The following is a 26,154-nucleotide window of genomic DNA, read 5'->3' on the forward strand; positions in this document are numbered from 1 at the left end:
TACACTTCCTACATGGAGGTAAGAATTTTTCCCTCCCTCAGCCTTCTCCACACCCAGATGCTCTCACAAGGCTACCTCACTTTTAAGGCGGGTTCATACTTGGTGAAAAGTATTGGAAGTATTGGTGTGAAAATCACATGCCATTACTTTTGACGATTTATCAAGCACCTCCTCTATATACCCAAGGAAAATGTCAAATGTATTGGCGTGCATGGTGTTGGTAACGGGGTTGGAGCTTTGTTGGCCACACATACTGATTTCTCGCCAGTGTGCCTGTGGCATTGGCGATGAGAGGATTACTTTTTGTGATTATGGTCACCATGTACAACTTGCAACTTGACCTGCCTTCACTTTCTTGTTTGTGTACAGCTCTCAAAGGAGAAAATTGCAGCTATTGCATCCCTGATTGTGTCAGGGAAAAGTAATGAGGAAATTTCCACTCTGACCAGAGTTGCACTCTGAACAGTCCAATGCTGGAGTAAGAAAATCACAGAGTTGAGTTGCTGGAGTTGAGAATCCACCCCATCACAAATCTTACTCTGGGAGATCCTGTAAAACAACTAAGAGGACTCTCAAACTCATCTCATGTCAGATGGAGGCTGAGCCCCATGTAATGGCAAAAGAAATGAAGGGAAAGAATTGTCTGCTACTGAGGGAGGTAAGTGTTTGTATGATCCAACACTGCCTCAAGGATAACCTTTCTTTCACCAGCCACGATGAAAACTATTGCTTGCCAAGAAACATAGACTGAAAAGGGTTATATTTCGTAAAAATATTTGAATTGGGACCTGAAGCAATGGGAACAATTCACGTGTTATGGACTAATGAGGCAACCTTTACAGTGATTAGAAATAGAGGAGGGAAGGTGTGGATGAGGTCTGGCATGGATCCATACTTGCTAAAGTACACACAAGCCTCAGAGAAACACCTGGATTCAGTGATGATATGGGGTGCCTTCAGGTACCATGGGAAAGGGAAGCTTGTTGTACTGCTGAGGAACATAACTGTGAACAAAGGCTACTGCTTGGAGCTCTTCACCGAATGCCTTGAAGACTGCTTTGGCTGCTATCAGTCCAGGATGCCCCAACAGGTCAGTGCACTGGGCTACATGGCAGAATTAATAAAGGATTGGCTTGAGTGGATTGGTGTTGACTACATCAAAGACTGGCTGGGGAATTCCCCAGATCTTAACCCTATCAAGAACATCTGGGGGCTCATCAAGAGGCACCTCAGGGGAAGGGACACCTCAGCTTTGCCTAAGCTCGTGGGGCACCTTTATGACATATGAGACAACCTTGAGCTGTGTCTCCTTCATTAGCTGGCTGAATCTGTTCCAAGATGCCTGGCTAGTTTTGTAAAGCATTAGGGACTCCCCACAAAGTACTAGAACTAGTGAGTACTCTCTACTTATTTCTTTTTAACTTTTTATATTACATGAACACACATTGCAAGGTGATGCCATTACTTTTGGCGTTGACTGTACATGCAGTAGAGACAAGTTACAATAGAAAAGCATGTTGGTTGTCAAAATATGATGAAGATGGCAATGTAGATGTTTAAGAATTTTTACAACAAAGGGAATGATGTTCTTATTGCTCTTTCAGGCTTTGATCCTTGTACTGCTTATAGTTCAGATGGGATCCCTCCCCATAACCTTGCTTTCATGCTCAAATCCTCTCAGGTTACTCTTCTCATTGTCTATCAACATCCACCTTTCATGCTGGAAGTTTGCCTACATTGAGTGAAAAATGCAGTGTGTTGTCATTGAGCTGTATGATGTTTCAGGTGTGGTGAATGTGGTGACAGCTTCTCATGACAACACTCCTGCTGTGGGCAACCTGATGTGCTCCAGTCCTAAGGTGGCTGGTGTCTTCTTTACAGGTAGAGTTCCATGTGTATTTAGCTTGCATAGATACATATATTTGCACAACTTTTTATGTGGCATGTGGAAAATTTGGCAGAAAAGTGCAAGTAGTGAGTGATCTTTGTGCTTCATTATTTTTGGAACAATTCACTACATGTAAATGACACAAAAAAAATTGTGCCTCGATGTCATAAAAGTAATTGAATAACTAGGCATTGGTAATGTTTCTGTAATCACAAAAATTAATGTATGAGGGATCTTGTATGTTAGATGTTAAACTCAGGCCAAAGATTTTATAAGGCATTTGTATCATTGCCAGTGTGTGTAGTAGAAAAAAAAAAAAAAAAAAAAAAAAAAAAAAAAATATATATATATATATATATATATATATATATATATATATATATATATATATATATATATATATATATATATATATATATATATATATATATATATATATATATATATATATATATATATATATATATACTTACTATTGACTTTCACATAGCCCCAGGGTAAAGTGACCTTGAGAAAAAAAAGTAGTGTGACCTGCAGAAAAGATGCAGTAGTACATAAAATTGTTTCATGGATTTTATAAGGCATTTGTATCATTGCCAGTGTGTGTAGTAGGAAAAAAAAAAAAAAAAAAAAAAAAATATATATATATATATATATATATATATATATATATATATATATATATATATATATATATATATATATATATATATATATATATACTTCATATATTTACTATTGACTTTCACATAGTCACAGGGTAAAGTGACCTTGAGAAAAAAAAGTAGTGTGACCTGCAGAAAAGATGCAGTAGTATATAAAATTGTTTCATGGATTGTACACCACAGAAATTTAACATGACAGAGCTCAAAACTATGGAGGGGGAAAAAAAAGAAAAAAAAAAAAGTTTGTGGCCCATTGTGGCATTTACAGACTTATGGTTGTGATGCTTCATGTATTGAAATAGTTACAACTTTCATTGCTATGGAGTACCCACTGAGATTTTTCCATGTTCGATTTCTTTCTTAGGTTCAACTCGTGTTGGGAAACTACTATATCGTCAGTGTGCACAGGGAGTGAAGCGTATTGGTCTGGAGCTTGGGGGCAATGCACCATTCATTGTCTTTGATTCTGCAAATGTCAAAAATGCAGTGGCAGGTCTCATGCTGGCTAAATTCAGGAATACAGGACAGGTGAGGAACTGGCAGATATAAATAGACTGGGAAAGTTTGTTTATACTTCTGGGAAGGGAATGGCCTGTACATTTTGCATGTTCATAAAAGCTAAAACAAAGGCAAGTGGGATCCCCTTCCTTTGTATTTTTATTCTTTTGATGAAACAAGGTTTTATGTAGATGCCTGGTCTTGACAACCACCATTACAGTGAATATCAGTAAAGTATATAGATAGTGCTTGTTTATACAGTATTTATATACCAGACACAGTGCTACATACACACAAACACTAAAAATGTGAAATATACATTTCTTGCAGAATTTTTGAAATACTCATACTCCACATGATTCCAAAAGACTACTCTTTCCTCTTCATCCCTTTCAGGTCCATTTGCACTTGCAAACCTTGACAGTTATTATCTCAGTTTCTTTTGTCATCTATATCAGTCAGTGACACCTTTCCTTTCCAACACACCTTGCTGCATTTTTGAGCTCACCCTCTTTCTCCACATGCAGCCTTCTACTGTCCTAAACACACATTCAGTCTTCCTTCTCATCTTAATTTCACTCACTGTTAGCAAATCTGGCTTCTATATCTCAAATGCATTTCCTTTTATTTCAAATGCATTCCCAATCTTTCACACATACTGTAATCACACACATTCATAGACCATATCACAACAAGGTTTGGGAAGATTTTAATTTTTAGTTTCCCCACTCCCTCCAGTTTGCTGTGTCTCATACTAGTGAGCTTATGCTATGGTAATTTTAAAACTTAGCAGTTACTGTAGTAGACCTGAAAAGCAAAACAGGTTAAATATTTGAAAAAAAAAAATGCAGTATGAATGTGGATAGAACATCTTCCATGCAGTGAAAGCTGTGACAGGCACACAGTTGTGCAATATGCCTTGAAGCTCACAATGTAAATACAACAGGGTGGTAGTTGGCATGATATTAGCAAAGCTAAGTGTGGCATGTCATCCTTATAATTTCAAAAAGGCAACTGCATGTTCATGCAATTCTGTGTTTTTGGTGTTGGAATGAATAAGGGTTATTTTTTTATTACTCAATGATGTACATAAAAAAAGATTCAAAGATACTGGACATATCAGTTATCTTAGTAAATCATTGGTCACTTTTTGTCTGGCTATAGAGAAAGTTTTTAAGTGGTGGATGTCAAAAACAGTTGTCATAATCCTCCAACTTACCTCCAACTAAAGGTAAGGTAAAGTCTGTGCAGGAACTGCACTGATTATTTGTACACCAAACACTTTAAAGTTCAAGTCTAGGTTGCTGAGAGTTAAGGCTGGGGTTCTTACAGTGGGGTAAGCCACAAATGCAGTTCAGAAAGACTAACTCTTATTAACCAGTAAATAAACATTCCCACAATACATGCAGGCAACAGAAGACAATAACTCCACAACATTTTTTTAAACTTTGAGTAACATTCCAATAAATCTTGACATTACTATTTACTTCACTTTAGTAAGACTTTATCAGTCAACTCAGGTTATTCAGTACCACATAACACAAACATGTACATGTACACACAATATAATTACATAAAGAATAATCAAATGCAACATTAAAATAATAGCACTACATGCGAAGTGCCTCAGAAGATACTAAACCTCTTATGAAGATTCAATATGATATCAACACATGAAAATAACATATGATATATAGAGACCACAGTATACTGAAAACAATGTACTAAGTCGAGACACACAAGGCACTTACGAAAAATCTTCTATGTATTACTTACGACCAAAGTGAGACAGAGAGCAACTGGGAGATTCATGGTGCTGCAGAATGAGAGCACCTTCCAAAAACTTGTAACACTCCACTCTGGGAGCCTAGGTAGGAGCCTGAAAGTGTCGCTCGCTGCTTTGCCTCATACTCAATTTGACGACAACATCGACCTACTTACATTGCTACCTACTGCTACATAAAGAGTTATCCTTTAAAGTCTAAAATATGACTAGTTAGTACACTCATCTCTTCCTTCAATATGCATGATCACCAGAATGCTTATACTTCATTTATTGATGCATAAGTTTGTAAGAAACATGTCTCGGTGGCAGTCTATAGGTAATCACCCTTACACACGAGCAATGTAGTTTTTTTGTGTCCTTTTAGCTCGCACATTCCTGAAGCTAATAGTGGGTCACTGTTTTGCAAGGCTATTGACTTATGTAGGCTGGCCCTATCTCTGTCTCATTAAAGTACATCAGTAAGTTTGTATTAAGAATTGACATGTGACTGATAAGTCCCAGTGCTCAGCCTCAGCACTTGGGTGCCTCGGCACCAGGGCCAGGGCATGCACTGTCCTGTTCATTGTCGGGGATGATGTGAGTGGGTGACAAAGCCTCACGTGGGGTCCTTCCACTATGGGCAGCATAGGTGCTGGTGTCGTCAGGGGCAATGCTATGTGCCGGGGGTCCTTGGCTACGACACAGTATTGGCATTTGTTAAAAGTATACTTCAGATTATTGTTTATGCAAGGGCATGTAGTATAATGAGTTTTCATTCATTGTTTTGCCTTTATTTCTATTTTTTGTCAAAAGCCTTGCCTTCCTGAATGTGTTGGAAAGAAAAGTATATGATACTGTAGAATCTTATTTAGTCAAATGACATAGAGGAGACTCCTTTAACTACCTAATTAAAAATTTTGATAACTTGACTCATAAATTTTGCCTCCACTGGAGAAAAGTCCTGTGATAGCTCTACAATGTGTATTTACCATATTTGTTGGTGTATTAGATGCACCTCTGCATAAGATGCACCCATATTTTACAAGGATGTTTTGTGTAAAAAAAAAATTTTTGTTTCATCATAAAGTTATGGAAAAAAATGTGTGTGTTATGTAAGAGGGCCACTGGCCAAAGGCAGCAAAGATGTTGAATGAAAAGAAAGGCCAGCTTAATGCCAGTTCTCATAGAGATGTAAAAAAAAAAAAAATAATAAAAAAAAATAAATAAAAAAATCCTTGAAAGAGTTGAAGTCATAGGAAAGAGGACATACAGAAGCAGGCAGTTAGTTCCAGAGTTTACCAAAGAAAGGGACGAACGACTAAGAAAACTGGTTAACTCTTGCATTAGAGAGGTGGACAGAATAGGGATGAGAGAAAGAAGAAAGTCTTGTGCAGCCAGGCCACGGGAGGAAGGCAGGCTAGTTAGCAAGATCAGAGGAGCAGTTACTGTGAAAATATCAGTAGAAGATAGCAAGAGCTGCAGCATTGTAGTGATGAGAGAGTGAGACTGAAGACAATTAGAGGAGAGGAGTTGATAAGACAAAAAGCTTTAGATTCCACCCTCTCTAAAATAGTGGTGTAAGTGGAATCCCTCCATACACATGAAGCAAACCCCATACATGGACAGATAAGGCCCCAGTACAGAATTAGTAACTGGGGTGATAAAACTGGCTGAGACAACACAGAACGCCTAACTTAGTAAAAGCTGCTTTAGCTAGAGATGAGATGTGAAGTTTCCAGTTTAGATTATAAGGACAGACTGAGGATGTTCAGTGTGGAAGAGGAGAACAGTTGAGTGTCATTGAAGAAGAGGGGATAAATATTTGGAAGGAAGTGTTGAGTTGATAGATGGAGGAACTGAGTTTTTGAGGCATTGAACATTAATAAAAATGTACTGCCCCAACCAGAAATTTACGAGAGAGCAGAAGTCTGGCGTTCTGTGGCTTCCCTGCGAGAACTGCTTACTTCCTGAAGGGTTGGATGTCTATGAAAAAATGTGGAAAAGTGCAACATAGAAGTGGATAGGACAAGAAGTTTGGTTTAGAAGATCATTGATGAATAATAGGGAGAGGGTGGGTGACAGGACAGAACCCTGAAGAACACTACTGATAATAGATTTAAAAGAACAGTGACTGCCTACCACAGCAGCAATAGAATGGTCAGAGAGGAAACTTCAAATGAAGTTACAGAGAGAAGGATAGATACCACAGGAGGATAGTTTGGAAATTAAAGCTTTGTGTCAGACTCTATCAAAGGGTTTTGATATGCCTAAGGCAACAGCAAAAGTTTCACCAAAATCCATGAAAGAGTGTGTTTTGTCCTCACATCTGGTGTGATGCAGTGCTGTGGCTGTGCAGTACTACCATCACATCTAAAACCGTGTGTGTGTGTGTGTGTGTGTGTGTGTGTATGTGAGAGAGAGAGAGAGAGAGAGAGAGAGAATTGCTAAGTTGAATGAGACTGAAAATGAAAATCGATGGAAGGAGTATAAATTCGAAGGAAATGGATGGAGGAAAAATAAAAAAAGGAGTAGAGGACAGGAAAAGAGAATACTTATTTCTCAATACTTTCTCTCCCTCTAATTGTTCACTCACTCCTCACCCTTGTTGCTTATATTTATTCTTTCCATTTTCTCCCTATCCTCCTCCTTCACTTTTCCTCCACTTCCTTGCCCCATGTACTTTCCTTCCACAGTTAAGTCCCTTCCTCCCCTTTTTCTTTTCCTCTCCCTTCCTCTTTCATCTGTCTCAAACCTCCATCCTTGTCACCTCCCCTTCCCCTTATCTTTCAGAGATAAGGGACAAGGGAGAGGAAGGGGGAAGAGAGAGAGAGAGAGAGAGAGAGAGAGAGAGAGAGAGAGAGAGAGAGAGAGAGAGAGAGAGAGAGAGAGAGAGAGAGAGAGATTTTATTAGTAGTAACAATATTTGTGCTTAGTGTACTACTGCTTCAACTCCACACTTATAGGCCTTGGCTGCATTAGACACATGGTAATTATTAGATACATTTTTCAAGAAAGGAAGTGTGTTTAATACACCACCAAATATGGAACCTAGTTGTATTGTACAGGGTCTGAGGTAAAGCTCATTTGTTCTGTCTCCAGGGAACCAGAAAATATAAAAAAATCCACAATTTTCTAAAAAATACATTAAATTTTCTTTAAATTTGCTCACACTAACAGCTGTAACCATCTCCTCACTTAAACTATTCCAGAGATCAATGCTTCGATACATGAAACTATTTCTTTGTGTCACTTAGACATTTACTCTTCTTAATCTTTTTTTGTATGTCCTCTCATACATCTCCCTTCATTCATATGTATCTCCAAAACTTTTCTGTCAACCTTTTTCATATGGTTTATTAATTTGTACTTATTATCAAGTATCCCCTTTCTCTTCTCTCTTCCAGTGTTGTTAGTCTCATTTCTTCCAGTTGCCCTTCATAAGTTTTTTCCTTTAATTCTGGCAATATCTTTGTTGCTGTCCTCTGTATTTGTTCTAGTTTCCTTATATTCTTCTTCCTATGTGGAGGCCATGTGACTGGCAGTGTACTCCAGCTTGGGGCATATCGTGGTTGTAATTACTTTTTTCATCATATCCATATACATGTTGGTAAAAGCCATTAATGTAACTTAGCATCTTATGTGGAGCCAAATATCCCACTTATATGTTTCTATGGTGACAGTGTGTCTTAAATGATCACCCTCAAATCCTGTTCTTTATTACTTTTCATTATCATATCTTCACCCATTTTATAGTTCCATGTAGGTCTTGCACTTTTCCCCATCTCCAACACATGAAACATGACTGGTGTCTGTGAAGAGATTACATTGGTTCTTATGGCGAAAACAGTTTCGGTTTTCGAACATTTTGGATTTCAAACGACATTCAGGAACAAATTAAGTTCTAGAACCAAGGTTCCACTGTATATCATGCCAAATTATAGATGCATCTTATACATAAGAAAATACTGCAGTTATTCACAGGTTTGGACCTTAAATAAAATGAAATAATTTTCAATCTCAGAATTTTTATCTGATAATGGAGATGTGTTCCTTACTTAAGATTTACATGAAAATTTTCAATGTTAAAATTTTTATCTACAGTAATAGAGATGTTCCTTACTTTAAGGAGACATTGTACATAGGTTGAGTATACTTTTGAGTTCAATAATGCTATGTAGATAATAATGTTTAACTTTTAATAGTATTTGATTTTTAAACAAAATTTTGAAAGCTAAAAACCACTTTATTGATTGATATATAAATTTTCTATATCAATATTTTTCTTTCTACTCATGGTTTGAAATTTTGTAATTATAAAATTTTTTCATTTGCAGAAATGTTTGTATTTTTTCCAGGTCTGGACCTTACTCTATGCAGTGCCAGCCATTTTCAACCATGGATCTGCTGGCCGTTTTTAATTTTTTTTTTTTTAATGTAATGAAAAATCCTAAACAACGTGAAGATATTGGGAAAACACATAGAAAGTGTGGGAAAACATGTAAAAGGTAGTTTAGCGAAGTGAAACATTTTATAAACCCACATTATAAGTTGCCTGTTGTGGATGAATATAATGTGATGAGTAGCAATGCTAGTGATGTTTGTGGTGCTAGCAAATTGTGGGTATCGCCAATGTTTATGAATGGTTATGACATCCTGGTCATGGTAAATCACCACAACACCAATGTACAAACAATTGATAAGCTACTCATAGTATGTAAGGGAATAAGGGTTGGCATTACATTATTCACTTCACTGCACAATCAGTAGGCTATTGCAGTTCATATGTGATTGAGTGTGTGGTGGCAGTTTTTCCTTTGGATTTCATAGAGAGACTATTTATAAGCAGTACTGAATCACTTTAGACGTAAAGAAGTGTATGATATTCTCTGAAGCAGGACTCCAGGCACAATCCTACATCACACTCATTACTCTGAAATTGCAAGTCAGTGCACTTCTGAGGGCGTCTTGTCATGTGGCTGCACTGGCTGCATAGGCTAGAGTAAGGTTTGAAGTACAAGCAGTGTGTTTTCTGTTAGGTTCAGTTAACAAATAAACAATCTAGAATCTTTTAAGTTGCCACTATAAATTCATGGCAATGGTACTGGGCAGGTTAAAAGTGAAAAATGGTCAATCTCAAAATCGTTATCTGATAGAGATATTGTGCAAGTGAAAAATATTCTTTCGAGTTCATAGGAATGGTGTGTAGATGATAAAATTTAATGTCAACTGTATTTCGCTTTTAAGAAGTCTTAGCATTGACAAATGTCTAATGCTGTGTGCAATTTGATAATTTGATACCTAGGACACTCACTCTCTCTCTCTCTCTCTCTCTCTCTCTCTCTCTCTTCAGTATATTGAAGTTGAAATGTGGTGTTTAAGAGTTATTTAAACAATTCTACTCTACTTTGAGTGATTGAATTATTTTTTTTATTTGTACCCATGCTAACATGCAAATTTGTATGCATGAGAATGTGTATATTATCTGAAAAAAAAAAAAAAAAATTATTGGTTCAAGTAGTTAATCTAATGATGTCTTTTCAGACCTGTATTAGTGCCAACAGGGTGCTGGTGCAAGAAGGAGTGCATGACCAGTTCTTGGCTGCCCTGAAGGAAGCAGTTGAGCAGAGGGTGGTGGGGGATGGCTTGAAAGATGGAGTCACTGTGGGGCCACTCATCAATGCCACTCAGCTGAAAAGGGTCAGGATGTGCTCATTACTTACTAGTAATCATTTACATAGTCATAATAAATGAAATAAAAATCTTCAAGTATGATTTTAAGAAAATATTATGCATGTATTTTAGCTAGATAAATGTACAGTAGGGTACGCGACAGTGAACATGATTTGTTCCAGTGTAGCGTTCATTATGGCAAATGTGTGTTATGGCGACTGAAGAACCTATGGGAAAAAAGTGATTGGTTCCAGGGAACCAGGCAATATAAAGAAAATTCCTGTCTTCTTAAAAATACATCAAAATGAGTGCATTTGCACTACTACATTTGAGGTAACACAACAAATCTATACAGTACCCTTCTGAGTTTTGTGCCTAGTCCCGAGTTTTGTGCATTATCACACTGAGTTTTGGCACTGCTTTGACAAGTATAGGTCACATTTACCTGCTGTTGGCATCATGTGTATACATGAAGTAAACACTCCATAAGTCAGAGCAGTCTCTCTCTCTCTCTCTCTCTCTCTCTCTCTCTCTCTCTCTCTCTCTCTCTCTCTCTCTCTCTCTCTCTCTCTCTCTCTCTCTCTCTCTCTGAAAGTAAGAACAATCCTAAGGATTGCTATATAGAATGAGACTAATTGAGAATAAGAATGGAATTACATACACGAGCGACAAAAAATTGAGAAAGGATTTTTTTTTATAATGTAAGAGGGACATCAACCAAGGGCAACAAAAATCTAGTAAAAAAGAAAGCCCGCTGAGATGCAGGTTCCAAATAGGGTCCGAAGTGGTGGTCAAAAATTGAAGGATAAGTATCTTGAAACGTCCCTCTTGAAGGGGTTCAAGTCATAGGAAGGTGGAAATACAGGAACAGGAAGGGAGTTCTAGAGTTTACCAGAGAAGGGGATGAACGTTTGGGAATACTGGTTAACTCCTACATTGCAGAGGTGGGCAGAATAGGGGGTGAGAGAAAGAAGAAAGTCTTGAGCAGCAAGGCTGCAGGAGGAGGGGAGGCATGCAGTTAGCAAGATCAGAAGAGCAGTTAGCATGAAAATAGCGGTAGAAGATAGCAAGAGATGCAACATTCTGGCGATGAGAAAGAGGCTGAAGACAGTTAGTTAGAGGAGAAGAGTTGATGAGACGAGAAGCTTTTGATTCCACCCTGTGTAAAAGAGCTGTATGAATGGAAAAATTGGCGGAGATGTCTCAGAATGCCTAACTTCATAGAAGCTGTTTTAGCTTAGAGATGAGATGTGAAATTTCCAGTTTATGTTATCAGAAAAGGACAGACCAAGGATGTTCAGTGTAGAAGAGGGGGCCAGTTGAGTGTCATTGAAGAAGAGAATACCTGTCTAGAAGGTTGTTTCGAGTTGATAGATGGAGAAATTGAGTTTTTGAGGCATTGAACAATACCAAGTTTGCTCTGTCCCAATCAGAAATTTTTGAGAGATCAGAAGTCAGGTGTTCTGTGGCTTCACTGCATGAACGGTTTACTTCCTGAAGGGTTGGACTTTTGTGAAAAGATGTGGAAAAGTGCAGGGTGGTATCATCAGTGTACGAGTGGATAGGGCAAGAAGCTTGGTTTAAAAGATTGATGAATAGTAGGAAGAGAGTGGGTGACAGGACAGAATCCTGAGGAACACCACTGTTAATAGATTTAGGAGAAGAACAATGACCGTCTACCACAGAAGCAACAGAACAGTCAGAAAGGAAACTTGAGATGAAGTTACAGAGAGAAGGATAGAAACCGTAGGAGGGTAGTTTGGAAATCAAAGCTTTCTGCCAGACTCTATCATAAGCTTTTGATATGTCTAAGGTAATGGCAAAAGTTTCACCAAAGTCTCTAAAAGAGAATGACAAGACTCACTAAGGAAAGCCAGAACATCACCAGTAGAGCAGCCTTGACGGAACCAATAATGGCAATCAGATAGAAGGTTGTGAAGTGATACATGTTTAAGAATCTTCCTGTTGAGGACAGATTAAACACTTTAGATAAGCAGAAAATTAAGGCAATAGGATGGTAGTTTGAGGGATTAGAATGGTCACCATTTTTAGGAACAGGCTGAATGTAGGCAAACTTCCAGCAAGAAGGAAAGGTAGATGTTGACAAAGTTGAAAGAGTTTGACTAGGCAAGGTGCAAGCACGGAGGTGCAGTTTTGGAGAACAATACGAGGTACCCCATCAGGTCCATAAGCCTTCTGAGCGTTTAGGCCAGCAAGTGCATGGAAAACATCATTGCGAAGAATTTTAATAGGTAGCATGTAGTAGCCAGAGGATGGAGGAGAGGGAGGAACAAGCCCTGAATCGTCCAAGGTAAAGTTTTTAGCAAAGGTATAAGAGAAGAATTCAACTTTAGAGATAGATGTTAAAGCAGTGGTGCCATCTGGTTAAAATAAAGGAAGGAAAGAAGAAGCAAAGTTATTGGAGATGTTTTTGGCTAGATGCCAGAAGTCACGAGGGGAGTTAGATCTTGAAAGATTTTGACACTTTATATTAATGAAGGGGTTTTTGGCTAGTTGGAGAATAGACTTGGCATGGTTCCGGGCAGAAATATAAATTGCATGAGATTCTGGTGATGGAAGGCTCAAGTATCTTTTGTGGGCCACCTCTCTATCATGTATAGCATGAGAACTGGCTGTGTTAGACCAAGGTTTGGAAGGTTTAGATCAGATGAAGCTAAACTGACATAAAATAAATGAGAGAGAGAGAGAGAGAGAGAGAGAGAGAGAGAGAGAGAGAGAGAGAGAGAGAGAGAGAGAGAGAGAGAGTGAGATATCACTCTGTAGCTCCTTATCTCTGACAGACAAAGGGTAGGAGAGATGACAGGGAGGGAGGTTTGAGACAAGATGAAAGAAATGAGGAAAAAGGAAAAAAGAGAGAAAGGGACAGGTGGTGGATAGGTGAGCTGTAGCTTGCACAGCTGTTGAGTTAGTCTTTTGAGTTTTAGTTTGCTATTTTTATTAAATTTTTATTAAAATTTCAGTGCTTGCTTGAATGGTGAGTTTGTCTTGCCAGTTTTGGTTCATTATTCAGTGTGTTACTGCAGTTGTATATTATAATGACCATAAGTTGTTGCAAACCCTACTGTACTTGATACTTGTCATATTTTAAGGAGCAGTTTGATTCAACACTACAGGTTGAGAAGATTGTGCAAGAAACAGTGGACTGTGGAGCCCACGTGGAGATGGGTGGGTCAGTGCATTCAGCTGGGGAATGCTTTTTCCAGCCCACCATCTTGACTGGGGTGACTGAAGACATGTGTTGCTTTAAGGAAGAGATCTTTGGGCCAGTTGTTGCTATTAAAAAGTGAGTATGTGATTTTTTATGCCAATTGTTATATTTTTATATCCATATTTTTCCAATGCAGTAGTGACCTGCTTTGATAAATCTGGTTCTTTTAATTATGTATTATAAACTTTAAAATACTAAACACATATTTAGGGATAATAGTTAACACTAAATTTTCTACCAAGACAACCTGTAAAAAAATAAAGATAAGTAAATAACAATAAGATGCAGAAAATCAGAGATTGTTGATAAGACAAGTGTAAATGATTTCTGAAAAGTTTATCTACCTTGTTTCATTCCTAATGCTGCCAGGATGCTTATCTTGGTCATCACTCCCTCCCTTTATTCCCCTAAATACTCTCAGAGGTTGACATGATGCCTTATCATGGGTATTTATTACTCACATAAGCACTGCCAAAGGTAGTTAGTTGTAAGAATAATGAGTGATGGCTGGATGACTGACTCCTATGATTATTTTACCATTGAAATGGTCACCAGACAGAATCTGTCACCCAGAAAATTTCTTTGTACAAGGTTAGATGTTTTTTGTACCCATACCTTTATTAAACCTTTTCTAACAGGCACTTCACTGATGTAAAAGAATAAAATAAAATAAAATAAAATAAAATAAAATAAATAAATAAATAAGTAAATAAATAAATAAATAAATAAATTTAAATCTATCCCAGATATGCCTCTATAAAATGGAACATATGAATTTTAACTGTCAGCACAATTGAAATTTTAATTGTCAATACAATTATTGTTATCACTGTAGTGTGTTGTTCTTAGATTTAAAGCAGTTTAAAGAAAAGTTATCAAATTTTGTTCCTAGTGCTGCCAGGATACTTATCACTGTAGATCCCAGCTTTTACATAAAGCTGGATTTTGATGTATTGAGATTTGCAAATTTATTTGTTAATGTATGTTTGTATAAATGTATGTATGTATGAATGAATATATATAGTTTTCACAAAGCTTCTATATCTTCTCCAGGTTCAAAACGGAGGAGGAAGCGATAAAAATTGCCAATGCTACTGAACATGGACTGGCCAGCTATTTTTACAGCCAAGATGTTTCTCAAGTAAGTAAAGCATGTGACTGCTCAGAGTTGTGTGTGTGTGTGTGTGTGTGTGTGTGTGTGTGTGTGTGTGTGTGTGTGTGTGTGTGTATTTACCTAGTTGTGACACAGGAAAAGAGCTATGCTTGTGCTTTCCTGTCTCCATATCTATTTTTATCTAACTTTGTCTTAAATTCACTTATTGTATTTGCATCAAATGACTTCTTTGTCCAAATCATTCCAGACCTTCACAGTTCTATGTGGGGAGCTATTTTTTCTAACATTTCTTCTACAAGCATCTTTTTTTCAGTTTTCTGCCATGTCCCCTTGAGCCTCTTGTATCACCAACTCCTTCCTATCCAAGTTTTCCATTCCAGTCATCACTCTGTACAGTGTGATCAAATCACTTCTCTCTCTCTTGTCTGTTCCAGTGTTATAAGACCCAATTTAGACAGTCTTTCTTCGTGTTGTAGATCCTTCAAACTTGGAAGCAACTTTGTTGCTGCTCTTTGTATCCCTTCCAATTTTCTTATAGATTTCTTGGTGCTAGGTGACCATACCTCAGCTGTATTCTCCAATCTTGGGCATATCATGGTCACAATAATTTTTTTTTTTTTTCCATTTCCTCATCCATATGTGTAAATGCTGTCCTTACGGTTATAGATTTCACCTCTAATCTAATGTGCTTCTCTGGTGACAGCTTTTCAGTAATAATTGCACCAAAGTCTCTTCTTTTCTTTTGCTGATTCTCTCATTCCCCAGTGAATAATCTCCCATCTATCTCTTGCCACTCTTGCCAAATTCTATCGCACTGCATTTCTTTGCATTGAATTTCATCTGCCACTTTTGGCTCCACTCCCAGATCTTGTTTAGGTTCCATTGAAGTGCTATGCAATCTTCCTCTTTTTCAATTTTTCTCAATAATTTTGTATCATCTGCAAATAAGTTAATGTAGCTGGTTATTTCTTCTGGCATATCATTAATGTACACAGCAAACATTACTGGCGTTAACACAGAACCCTACAGAACCCCACATAAAATTTTCTTTCAGGCTGACCTTTGATCTTTAATTACTGTTCTCATCTCTCTACTTTTCAAGAAGTTCTCCATCCACTTTAGCAGCCCTTCTTGCAAGCCTCCAAATATCTTTAGCTTTGATAACAACCTCCTATGTGGTACTTTTGCCTCTCTCCTGCACAATTACTATAACTTTTGAATAGAAACTCAAAATTTGTAGTACATGATCTTCCTCTTCAAAAACCAAATTGACTGTTTGTCGACTTATTGTTTTCTTTCAAATACTTGATCCATTTGTCTTTTATAACTTTCACATTGCCACTACACTTGTTAATGACACTGGTCTGTAGTTTGAGGGGTCATCCTTATTTCCTCCCTTGAAAATCTGCACTATATCCGCTCTTTTCCAGTTCATGGAGACCTTTCCCTCTTTTAATGAATGTTTGATTCTGTGGATCCTTTTTGCCAACTTGCCTTTAAAATCCAATTAGACATTCTGTCTGGGCCTGTTGCTTTCCTTATATCTTGGTTTTCCATTATCTTCTTCACCTTCTGCACTGTAACATTTATTTCATTCAACCCTGCATCAGTCATCTCTACATTCTCCTGAATGAAAACCACTCTCTCTTGTAAAATCCTTCTGAAAACAGTTATTCATCACTTCAGCCATCTTTCCTGCCTCTTCATATATTACTCCATCAACTTGTAGTTTGTTTATTCCAACTTTATTTTTTTTTACTTTCCATTCACATATCAGTAAAATAGGCTTGGTTGGTCTTTACATTTGTCTATAGGCTTGGTTGGTCTTTACATTTGTCTATGATGTTCTTTTCATAATTTTTTTTCTCCTCCCTGCGTAGTAGTACAGATTTATTCATCTCTTCCATGTATTTCTTCCACTGGTCATCTCTTTTATTTCTCTTCCATCCATTCCATCCTCTTTCTCTTTCCATTCTCACCTCCTCACATCTCCTATTAAACCAATCATTTACTTTAAATCCTTTTGCAGATGTCTTTGGAACTTACCTCTCTGTTCCTTCATTATGTATCTCAAGCAAACTGTTCCACTTTTCTCCCACTCCCTTCGCTTTATTAAATTTACTCCAGTCAATCTCCTCAAAGTATTTCCTTATTTCACTGAAATTTTTTTTTACTGTAGTTCTGCCTGCCTTTTCTATAGTCCTCTTTCCTTCCTTCTTCCATTTCCTTTTTTATATCAAGCTTGAGTAAAATGTGGTCAGTCTTCCATATCAGGGTCCTGTAGTTGAGGTCTTCTATAATTTTTTTTTTTTTTTGTGAACAATAAATCCAATCTTGAGCGTTCTTCATTTGTTTTGAATCTGGTATTTTCCTTCACCCACTGTGTTAAAACATTATCCATTACTATTTTCAGCAACCTGTTTCCCCACAACAATTCATTTCCTTCTGTCGACCAGCCCTCCCAACAGACCTCCTTATAGCTGAAATTCCCCACCAGGATTATGTTGTCACTCTTTGCAGTAAAACTTTCCATATGTTCACTTTTATCCCTTAATATTTTTCCATAATCCTCAGTACTCCATGATTTCATTTTTAGTGGAACATATATGACTGCATAGTCTCTCTTCCCTCCTCCTCTCCTCTTTATTCTCACCCTCAGCACCTCTGTGCTGCCTTCACTGTATGTCACCTCATCCACCACCAGGTTCTTCTTCACTAACATCATCACTCCACCTCCTTGTTTACATTTTCTACTTCTCTTCCATTTAATGTCTCTTCCACCACCTATGGTGTGTGTGTGTGTGTGTGTGTGTGTATATATACTCGTATATATATATATATATATATATATATATATATATATATATATATATATATATATATATATATATATATATATATATATATATATATATATATATGTGTATATATATGTGTATATATATATATATATATATATATATATATATATATATATACACATGTGTATATATATATATATATATATATATATATATATATATATATATATATATATATATATATATATATATATATTCCTTATCATTTCAGCTATAGTTCTCTCTCTCTCTCTCTCTCTCTCTCTCTCTCTCTCTCTCTCTCTCTCTCTCTCTCTCTCTCTCTCTCTCTCTCTCTCTCTCTTTGCACTGTACTGCACTAGTGGACTAGTGGAGAGTAAAATTGCCCAGGCATGAAAAATTTTAATGTGTTGTGCTGAACTAATAGCAAGCTTCTCAGATGAAGACATTGAGGCAGTGATGGTGGTAGAGGTAATTAAGGAAGGTGATGATATGGCCCAAATTTGATTTTGGAAGATTCAAGGAAGGACACATGTCCTGTTTGACAAGCTGCTGTTTTGCTGCCTAACCTATGTAAAGCATAATTACAGCACTTGGTTAATTGAGTAACAAATAGATGAACAGTAGTTATGCAAGTATGCACTATCTATACCTAGTATGTGGAAATTAAATATCTCTGGTAACAAAAGTCAGCTGAGAAAATTCATGTCTTGCATGTAGACTGAAAAGAAGATCTAGGCAGGATAATGAATCAACATCATAAGCATTTGTTGGTGCTACCCTCTAGTGTTCTTGCTCTGTAATAGATTTTCTTTCGTAAGTTTTAGTCTATCAAAATTTGAATTTAATGCTGATTTCCTTTTTCCAAGTTAGATAATTTTATTCCTTGTTCAAATTTTTCTTAGATGTAAAACAAATAGCTAATACAGTGGTCTAACCTTCTCCAATACACCAGGTGTGGCGGGTGGCACGGAGTCTAGAAGCAGGTATGGTTGGCATCAATGAAGGTCTCATTTCTACAGCTGAGGGTGCTTTTGGGGGCATTAAGGAATCAGGCATTGGAAGAGAGGGTTCCAGGCATGGCATTGATGACTACATCTACATTAAGTACCTGTGTTTTGGAGGTATCAACTAGCTTCATCCTTGTAGTCATTTTTTAAAGTTATATTCTAAAAGTGATTGTTGAAATAAATAGTTATAAGCAGGTAATGACATGTCTTCCTATCTATATCTGATATCTTCTCAAAGGAATCCATGGGGCACCTCTTGGTAGTAGCCAACTGGCTTATAAGAGCACATTTAGTAAATATATTGGGATGATTGTGCCCTTAACTAACTCAGACAACTGGAATTTAATTATATCAACAATAATCAGTGTTCAGTAGAGAGTTGGGCTAAGACATTTCTGGTCCATACAGTTATTTGTAAAAGTAATGAAATTATTGATATCCTTTATATAATCTAGATTACTAAATAAAAACCACTGGAATTTTCCTTATCTGAATCTTGGGTTATGTCTGTTTTATGCCCCAATAAGTTAAGCTTTAGGTGGCATCTTGTGTCTGCCAGACTGCAGTCCCATGTGATTACTTACTGCTTAATTACACAATTGTTACATGAATCAATCGGTTCCCTAATTGCTAGGAAAAGTGTGGCACAATGGATGGCTGGAGTTTATTGTTATTAACTCTTCAGGTCTCAAGATGGTAAGCATTTTAATTCCTTGACACTTATTCTGTGCTGAAATTTCTGAAGAATTTACTCAAAATCACTCCCTGTCCCACTGGAGCTTACATGTTACTGGCTATCATGCCTAAGTCTATCAACAGGTATGCCAGTGGATACAAAATATCCTGGAGTAGAATTCAAATTGAAGTAGGATAACAGGTACACATAAATACATCATGCAGAGACAAGAACACGTGACAAGGCAGGCATGCACACATGCAAAAGATAAGGGTGAAATATTTTCAAATGCTTAGTATCATTTGCCACTGACAGTTGATAACATCTACCAAAATGTTCTAGATATATAGTTATTCATGCTATTGGAGGCACAAATGAGCAAGACTTTGTGAAGGAAATCCTGTAAGAGTAGTTAGGTTTGTTCAACTGTGCTTATATACATAGCGAGTTTGTGTGTGTGTGTGTGTGTGTATATATATATATATATATATATATATATATATATATATATATATATATATATATATATATATATATATATATATATATATATATATATATATATATATATATATATAAGGCTTCTTTTTAATAATCTTATTTTTGCAGTTTTGCAGTGTTTATTAATATTTTTTTTATTCTTGTGAATTTGACATACATAACCTGTTTTCAATTAAAAAGCTCTTTGATAGGATGGCTTCCATGATAATTACTTATGAAAATTACCTTACAACATAATATATTGAGAAAAAAAAAAGTTATATCTTTGTTTTTACAATGTTTGTCTTTATTATTAGATATATATTTTTAATCACATGTATGATAGTATGAAAATAGGAAGTATTTCAACACATGTAATTTGTACCAATAATTTTTTCTAGGCATCTTCATTTACAGATTTGATTATGAATATATAGAGAAGATAATTACATTGAGTGTACAAATATTAGAGTTTTAAGGGTCTTATATCTGTACTTATGCCTGCATTATGAAAAAGGAAAATACAGTGTTACATTAAAGTGTCTGTGAGATCTGGACTGAAAAGTGTGCATCTCAGTAAGCTGTAATTGACCAGCAATTTATTCCACATGAACCCTTTGGTATCTACAACATCAAGTTGGTAAGGAAACTAATTTTATTAAGTCTTAGCAAAGAAAGATTAATTATGTCCATTAATGTGGAAAAATACAAAATAATTATAATTAATAATTTTGTCAAAAAAAAGAGAGAAAAAAAAAATCAGGTATTGATATTCATATAAATGGGTGGAGATGCCAGAGGTCAAGCTCCACATATTGCCCACCTTCCATTTCAATAACTGCTGAAGAGTTGAGCATAATGATCCTTGGACATATTTCTGCATCTGACAAGGTTCTATCAATATAAAGCAAGAAGTATGGCGAACAGGAAACAGTGAGCAGCTATCATGTAGATATGCTGCACATTTTGATGATTTTTTTATGATTAATATGATGTTTTTATTTAGCTAAAAGTTTTAAAAACACATTGTCTATCATTATCATTTCTCATATATCAAGACTTTATATATGCTACAGATCATGAACAAGTCCAGGACCAGAGAACTATAGAGGGATGCAGTGTATACATTCAGGCCTGAACTAGCTGAATAGTCAGATTTATAGTGAAGGGGGCTTGAGGACTATAATTTGATTTCTATATATATGTGAAAAAAAGGCTTTAAGTACTGCAGAGAACAATACTGAAATGATGATTTTGATAAAGAATATGACATAGTCTGGGAGCAATACCAGTTTTCCAAGTTACCAAACTTTGCATTCCAAAGTTATCAAACTTTACATTCCATAAATTCAAGTAGTCCTTCAATGTTATCAAATTTTATATTCCATAAATTCAAGTGGTCCTCAACATTCCATTTTTGCATTCACAACTGGTCTCTAGTTATCCTTATCTTGCACAATTAGTCTTCCTTGCTCCACAGGGCTCTCTAGCACCCAACACACACTGTTTAACCATCCCACTTGTGGTCTTCCCATTACAGGCAATTATGTATGCACATTATGCAAGACAGTGAGAAAATTGCATTAAATTTTAGTAATGACTAATTATTATACAAAATTAAGAGGTGCTTAGAATCAGAAATGAGCTACAAAATAAAAGTGAAATGTAAAGGAGATGAATAAGTGTTCATGGACAGAACTATAAATGTTCATCTGTACAAATAAATCATTGACAGTAAAAGCCAAACAGGTACAGTAGTAGCATGGAGAAGGATTTTCATGTAATGTAAGGTTTTAGCCATTTAACAATTATGTTGTGAATGGTCTGAAAAGTTACATTAATTAATCAAATGTATTATTCTTTTGCATTTGTTTGCTTAGCCCTACAGTGCTTGGGAAGTAAAAAATAAATAGATAAATAAATAATGTAATTAAAAAAACTAAATAAAAGTAAATAGATAAACAGATTAGTTCTGGTATTATCTTGTATCAAATTATTTTTTGCTTGAATAGTTTAATATATATATATATATATATATATATATATATATATATATATATATATATATATATATATATATATATATATATATATATACAGGGTGTCCCATAAGTTTCCATACATAGGAAAAATTAAAAGACAGAATTATAGAAAAAACATTTTTTATTTATATAATATGCTCAACATGACTGCCCTTGTGTTGAAAACAAATTTCAGTGTGTGTCCTCCACTGCTAAAGAACACGTTCAAACACATCTGGATTTATGCTTGTAATGGTGTTTGTGATACCATATGTATGGAAACTTATGGGACACCATATATATATATATATATATATATATATATATATATATATATATATATATATATATATATATATATATATATATATAAAATACTAAACATAATATGTAACAGCAGATATCTTATCACACTGTTGTTTAAAAACACCAGGCTCAATTAGATGTGGATATTGTGGGCAGCCATTACATATCTATTTACATGTAGATACATTAAAGATTAATCCATAAGATTTGTGGGAATATTCCTTATGAAACTTGCATTCTATGAATTTTTCAGTCTGTAAACCAGGTTAAGTGTGTGAACAGAGAAAGTGAAAGATTTAACAAACAGTTTGCCCTTATGTGATGAAGGCTGACTTACCTGTATGAATGCAAAACTTGCCTTTGAAAATCAAGATGATAACTGATGGCTGAACTGAACCTATGTTGCAGGATGTGCAATATAATAATTTCATATCTGGAAGAGTGAAAAAAAAGTGTCCAAGTCCCAGTGTGTCATAGAAAATTTAATTTCTTTAATTACAGTGCACAATAGTTATAATGAGGGAAATAATTATGTTACAAGGTATCTTTGCACCAGGAAATTATGATAAAAATCAACCTTACATCCAAATCTTGGAGATCTAAATTAAAATAAATATTTTATATATAAAACACTTCATTATATTGCTTGCTAAAGAGCTGTTATTAAGCTGTGGCCTCTTAGTACAGTGCCTCTTTACCACCATGTGTGGTATATCACCTAGATATAAATTTACTTTGTTAATGAACTGGTATTGAACACATATGAGTAATAAAAAGATGTATCACACATTTGTTTTTTATTCTCTATCTGTACATTATCTGTGTTTATGAAGTCATTCGCAATCTGCTGGCCTGTATTACAACTGAGTAGTACTGTTTGATATACTATGTATATCTGTGTTTTTACAGGATAGAGTCTTCTCATCATGCCCCGTTTTTTAAGCCAAATAATCACATTTTCTTTACATGTATATGCATTATTTGCATGCATCACCTCCTCTGGTAATGCATGTCACTGCTCTATTGTACTTTTGCAAAAACTTTAAAACTTTGGTAATCCATCAGCTTCTGTATTTCCATCCTCCTATGACTTGAACTCTTTCAAGGGAGAGGTTTCAAGACACTTATCCTTCAATTTTCAATGATTCTCTTGACATCTCTTTTGGGAGTGGCACCTCAGTGGGATTTTTTTTCCTCTTTTTGTTTCCCTTGACCATGTTGTAGCCATGAAGTCTGTCTTTGGTTATGTCTGAAGTGGCAGGCTGTATGAATCACTCAACTCTATGTACTCTGCACCACAATTGGTGTGTATCTCCTCTGTTTCAGATTCAGATTTGAGTAAGTTTTGGGATCTGGAAACTGTGGGGGTTAAGCCTAAGGAACTTGTTGCAAGTTATAGTGATACCAAAGTGTTGAGAGAATTTGAGAGTACACTACAGTTTGTGAATGGTTGGTATGAGGTTGCACTACCATGGAAGGATGATTCTGCCAAAGAAAGGCTTTTGAATAATAAAATCATAGTCAGTAAAAGGTTAAGTAAGCTCATGGTTAAGTTAGAGCAAGATAAGAAGCTAAAGAAAGAGTGTCAAAAGGTGTTTGAAGGTTATGAGTCTTATCACATAATAGAAGAGCTGTCAAGTCAGGAAATTTCATGTGTGAATCCCTTGTACTATATGCCTCATCATCCAGTAGTGAAGTTAAGTAATTCAAGTACCAAGGTAAGGCCTGTGTTTGATGCATCTGCCTCATGTTATAATGGTGTATCATTGAATGACTGTTTGTCGTCAGGCCCATCACTCATTCCAGATTTGGTTAAGGTACTCATTTGATTTCGTTGTTGACCCATTGCTATTACAGCAGACATAAGAAAGGCATTTTTGCAAATTAGCGTTCAAAGGAAGGATAGAGATGTTCATAGATTTTTATGGCCAAGAGACAATGGTACAATACGGCACATGAGATTCACACACGTACCCTTCGGTAACACATCTAGTTCATTTCTGCTAAATGCCACCATCAAACATCATTTGGATAAGTATCCCCAGACTTGTGTAGTGAAAGACTTGAAGGCTGACATGTACACAGACAACTGGTTGAATGGTGCGGATTCTGCCATAGAAGCCGCTGAGAAATTCTGTCAAGCACATAGTATTTTTGCTGATGCTAGTATGGACCTTACAAAACTTATGTCAAATAGTTTGTTGATTAGTTCCAAGTTACATGACAAGTTACCTTTTATAAATAGTGATGAACCTAACACTGTGTTAGGCCTGAAGTGGTGTAACTCACAGGACAGTTTCAACTTTGATGGCATAAACCCAGACTCTAGTGTAAAAGTAGTCTCTACTAAGCAAAGCATCCTTAGTGTGATTGCTTTTTGCATCCTTAGTGTGATGGCTAAGATTTTTTATCCTTTAGGGTTAATTAGTCCATTTGTTATGTATGGCAAGATATCTTTTCTAGAACTCTGGAAACTAGTGAGTTGGGATCAAGAAATGCCATCAGAAATGAAGTCCAAATTTCAGGGATAACTCCTTAGCAGTAAACATTTCAAGTCCTTTCATATAAGCAGATGTTATTTCCCACAAGAGGCTTGGGAGAAGCTCAGTCATGTGGAGCTACACAGGTTTGGTGATGCTTCAGGAAAAGGCTATGGGGTGTGTGTGTACCTACGAGTACCTGTAGAGAACAGCTCATACAAGGTGTCATTAGTAGCCTCTAAGTCCAGAGTTGCACCCATAAAGATAATTACTTTGCCAAGACTAGAACTTATGGGAGCACTTTTATGTTCAAGATTAGTTAACTTTGTGAAGAATGCCCTAAGCCTAGATAATGATGTTAGTTATGAGTTGGACTGATTCTACTATTGCTCTGTCATGGATTCAAGGAGGTGCTAGTAAGAAAGAAATATTTGTAGCTAATTGGGTAAAGAAGATCCAAGAGTTGACACCTATTCATTACTGGCAACATTGTGGAAGTAAGGATAATCCGGCTGACCTGATAACAAGTGATGTCACCCTATCTTCTCTGTTGGGCTCTTCCAATCACAACCTCATATCTGTATCTTGTCCTATTGCTTCATTTCGTTTCCTCCTCAGGATCCCCCAAAGTGAAGGTCTCTGGTGTTTTACCTCTGCTAACTGGGGGGGGGGGATTGATCTGAGGAAGTATTATTCTGATTTTCCTTGGAATGACTACTGTTTCTGTGTCAGAGACCCATCTCTGTATGCTGAGTGTATATCAGAGGTGATAGTGTCTGACATGAAGGCATACATTCCTCACTCTTTCTCTTGACCTAAACCTTCCCATACTTTGTTTAACACAGCCTGTTCTCGTGCTATACATGATAGAGAGGTGGCCAACAAAAGGTAATTGAGCCTTCCATCACCTGAATCTCATGCACTTTATATTTCTGCCCAGAATCATGCCAAGTCTGTTTTCAAACTAGCCAAAAAGTCCTTCATCAAAAGAAAGTGTCAAAATCTTTCATGATCTAACTCCCCTCATGATTTCTAACACCTAGCCAAAAAACATCTCCAATAACTTTGTTTCTTCATCTTTCCCTCCTTTATTTCAACCTGATGGTACCACTGCCATCTCATCTATTTCTAAAGCTGAACTCTTCACTCAGATCTTTGCTAAAAATTCTATCTTGGATGATTCAGGGTTTCTTCCTACCTCTCCTCCACCCTCCAACTACTTCATGCTACCTATTATGATCCTTCGCAATGATGTTTTCCATGCCCTCTCTGGCCTTAACCATCACAAGGCTTATGGACCTGATGGGATCCCTCCTATTGTTCTCTGAAACTATGCCTCCATGCTTGCACCTTGCCTGGTTAAACTCTTCTAGCTATGTCTATTAACATCTGCCTTTTCTTCATGCTGGAAGTATGCCTACATTCAGCCTGTTCCTAAAAAAGGGTGACTGTTCTAATCCCTCAAACTACCATCCTACTGCTTTAATTTCCTGACTATCTAAAGTTTCTGAATCTATTCTAAACAGGAAGATT

General features: G+C 36.3%; 1 protein-coding gene across 8 annotated transcripts in view; it reads left to right on the top strand.

The window, feature by feature from the left end:
- Window positions 1–22,928, top strand: part of LOC135107299 (succinate-semialdehyde dehydrogenase, mitochondrial-like) — a 77,382-nt gene extending 54,454 nt beyond the window's left edge. For all 8 annotated transcript variants that reach the window (XM_064016984.1, XM_064016983.1, XM_064016985.1 and 5 more), the window contains 6 exons: window positions 1,786–1,881; window positions 2,918–3,081; window positions 10,358–10,513; window positions 13,621–13,790; window positions 14,769–14,856; window positions 18,604–22,928. In XM_064016984.1, coding sequence (XP_063873054.1) covers window positions 1,786–1,881; window positions 2,918–3,081; window positions 10,358–10,513; window positions 13,621–13,790; window positions 14,769–14,856; window positions 18,604–18,783 — 854 coding nt within the window. In that variant the 3' untranslated portion in view covers window positions 18,784–22,928. The remainder of the gene's footprint in view (window positions 1–1,785; window positions 1,882–2,917; window positions 3,082–10,357; window positions 10,514–13,620; window positions 13,791–14,768; window positions 14,857–18,603) is intronic.
- Window positions 22,929–26,154: the final 3,226 nt, after the last annotated feature.

The sequence above is a fragment of the Scylla paramamosain genome, chromosome 15 (genome assembly GCF_035594125.1).
Source record: "Scylla paramamosain isolate STU-SP2022 chromosome 15, ASM3559412v1, whole genome shotgun sequence".
Lineage (NCBI taxonomy): Eukaryota > Metazoa > Arthropoda > Malacostraca > Decapoda > Portunidae > Scylla > Scylla paramamosain.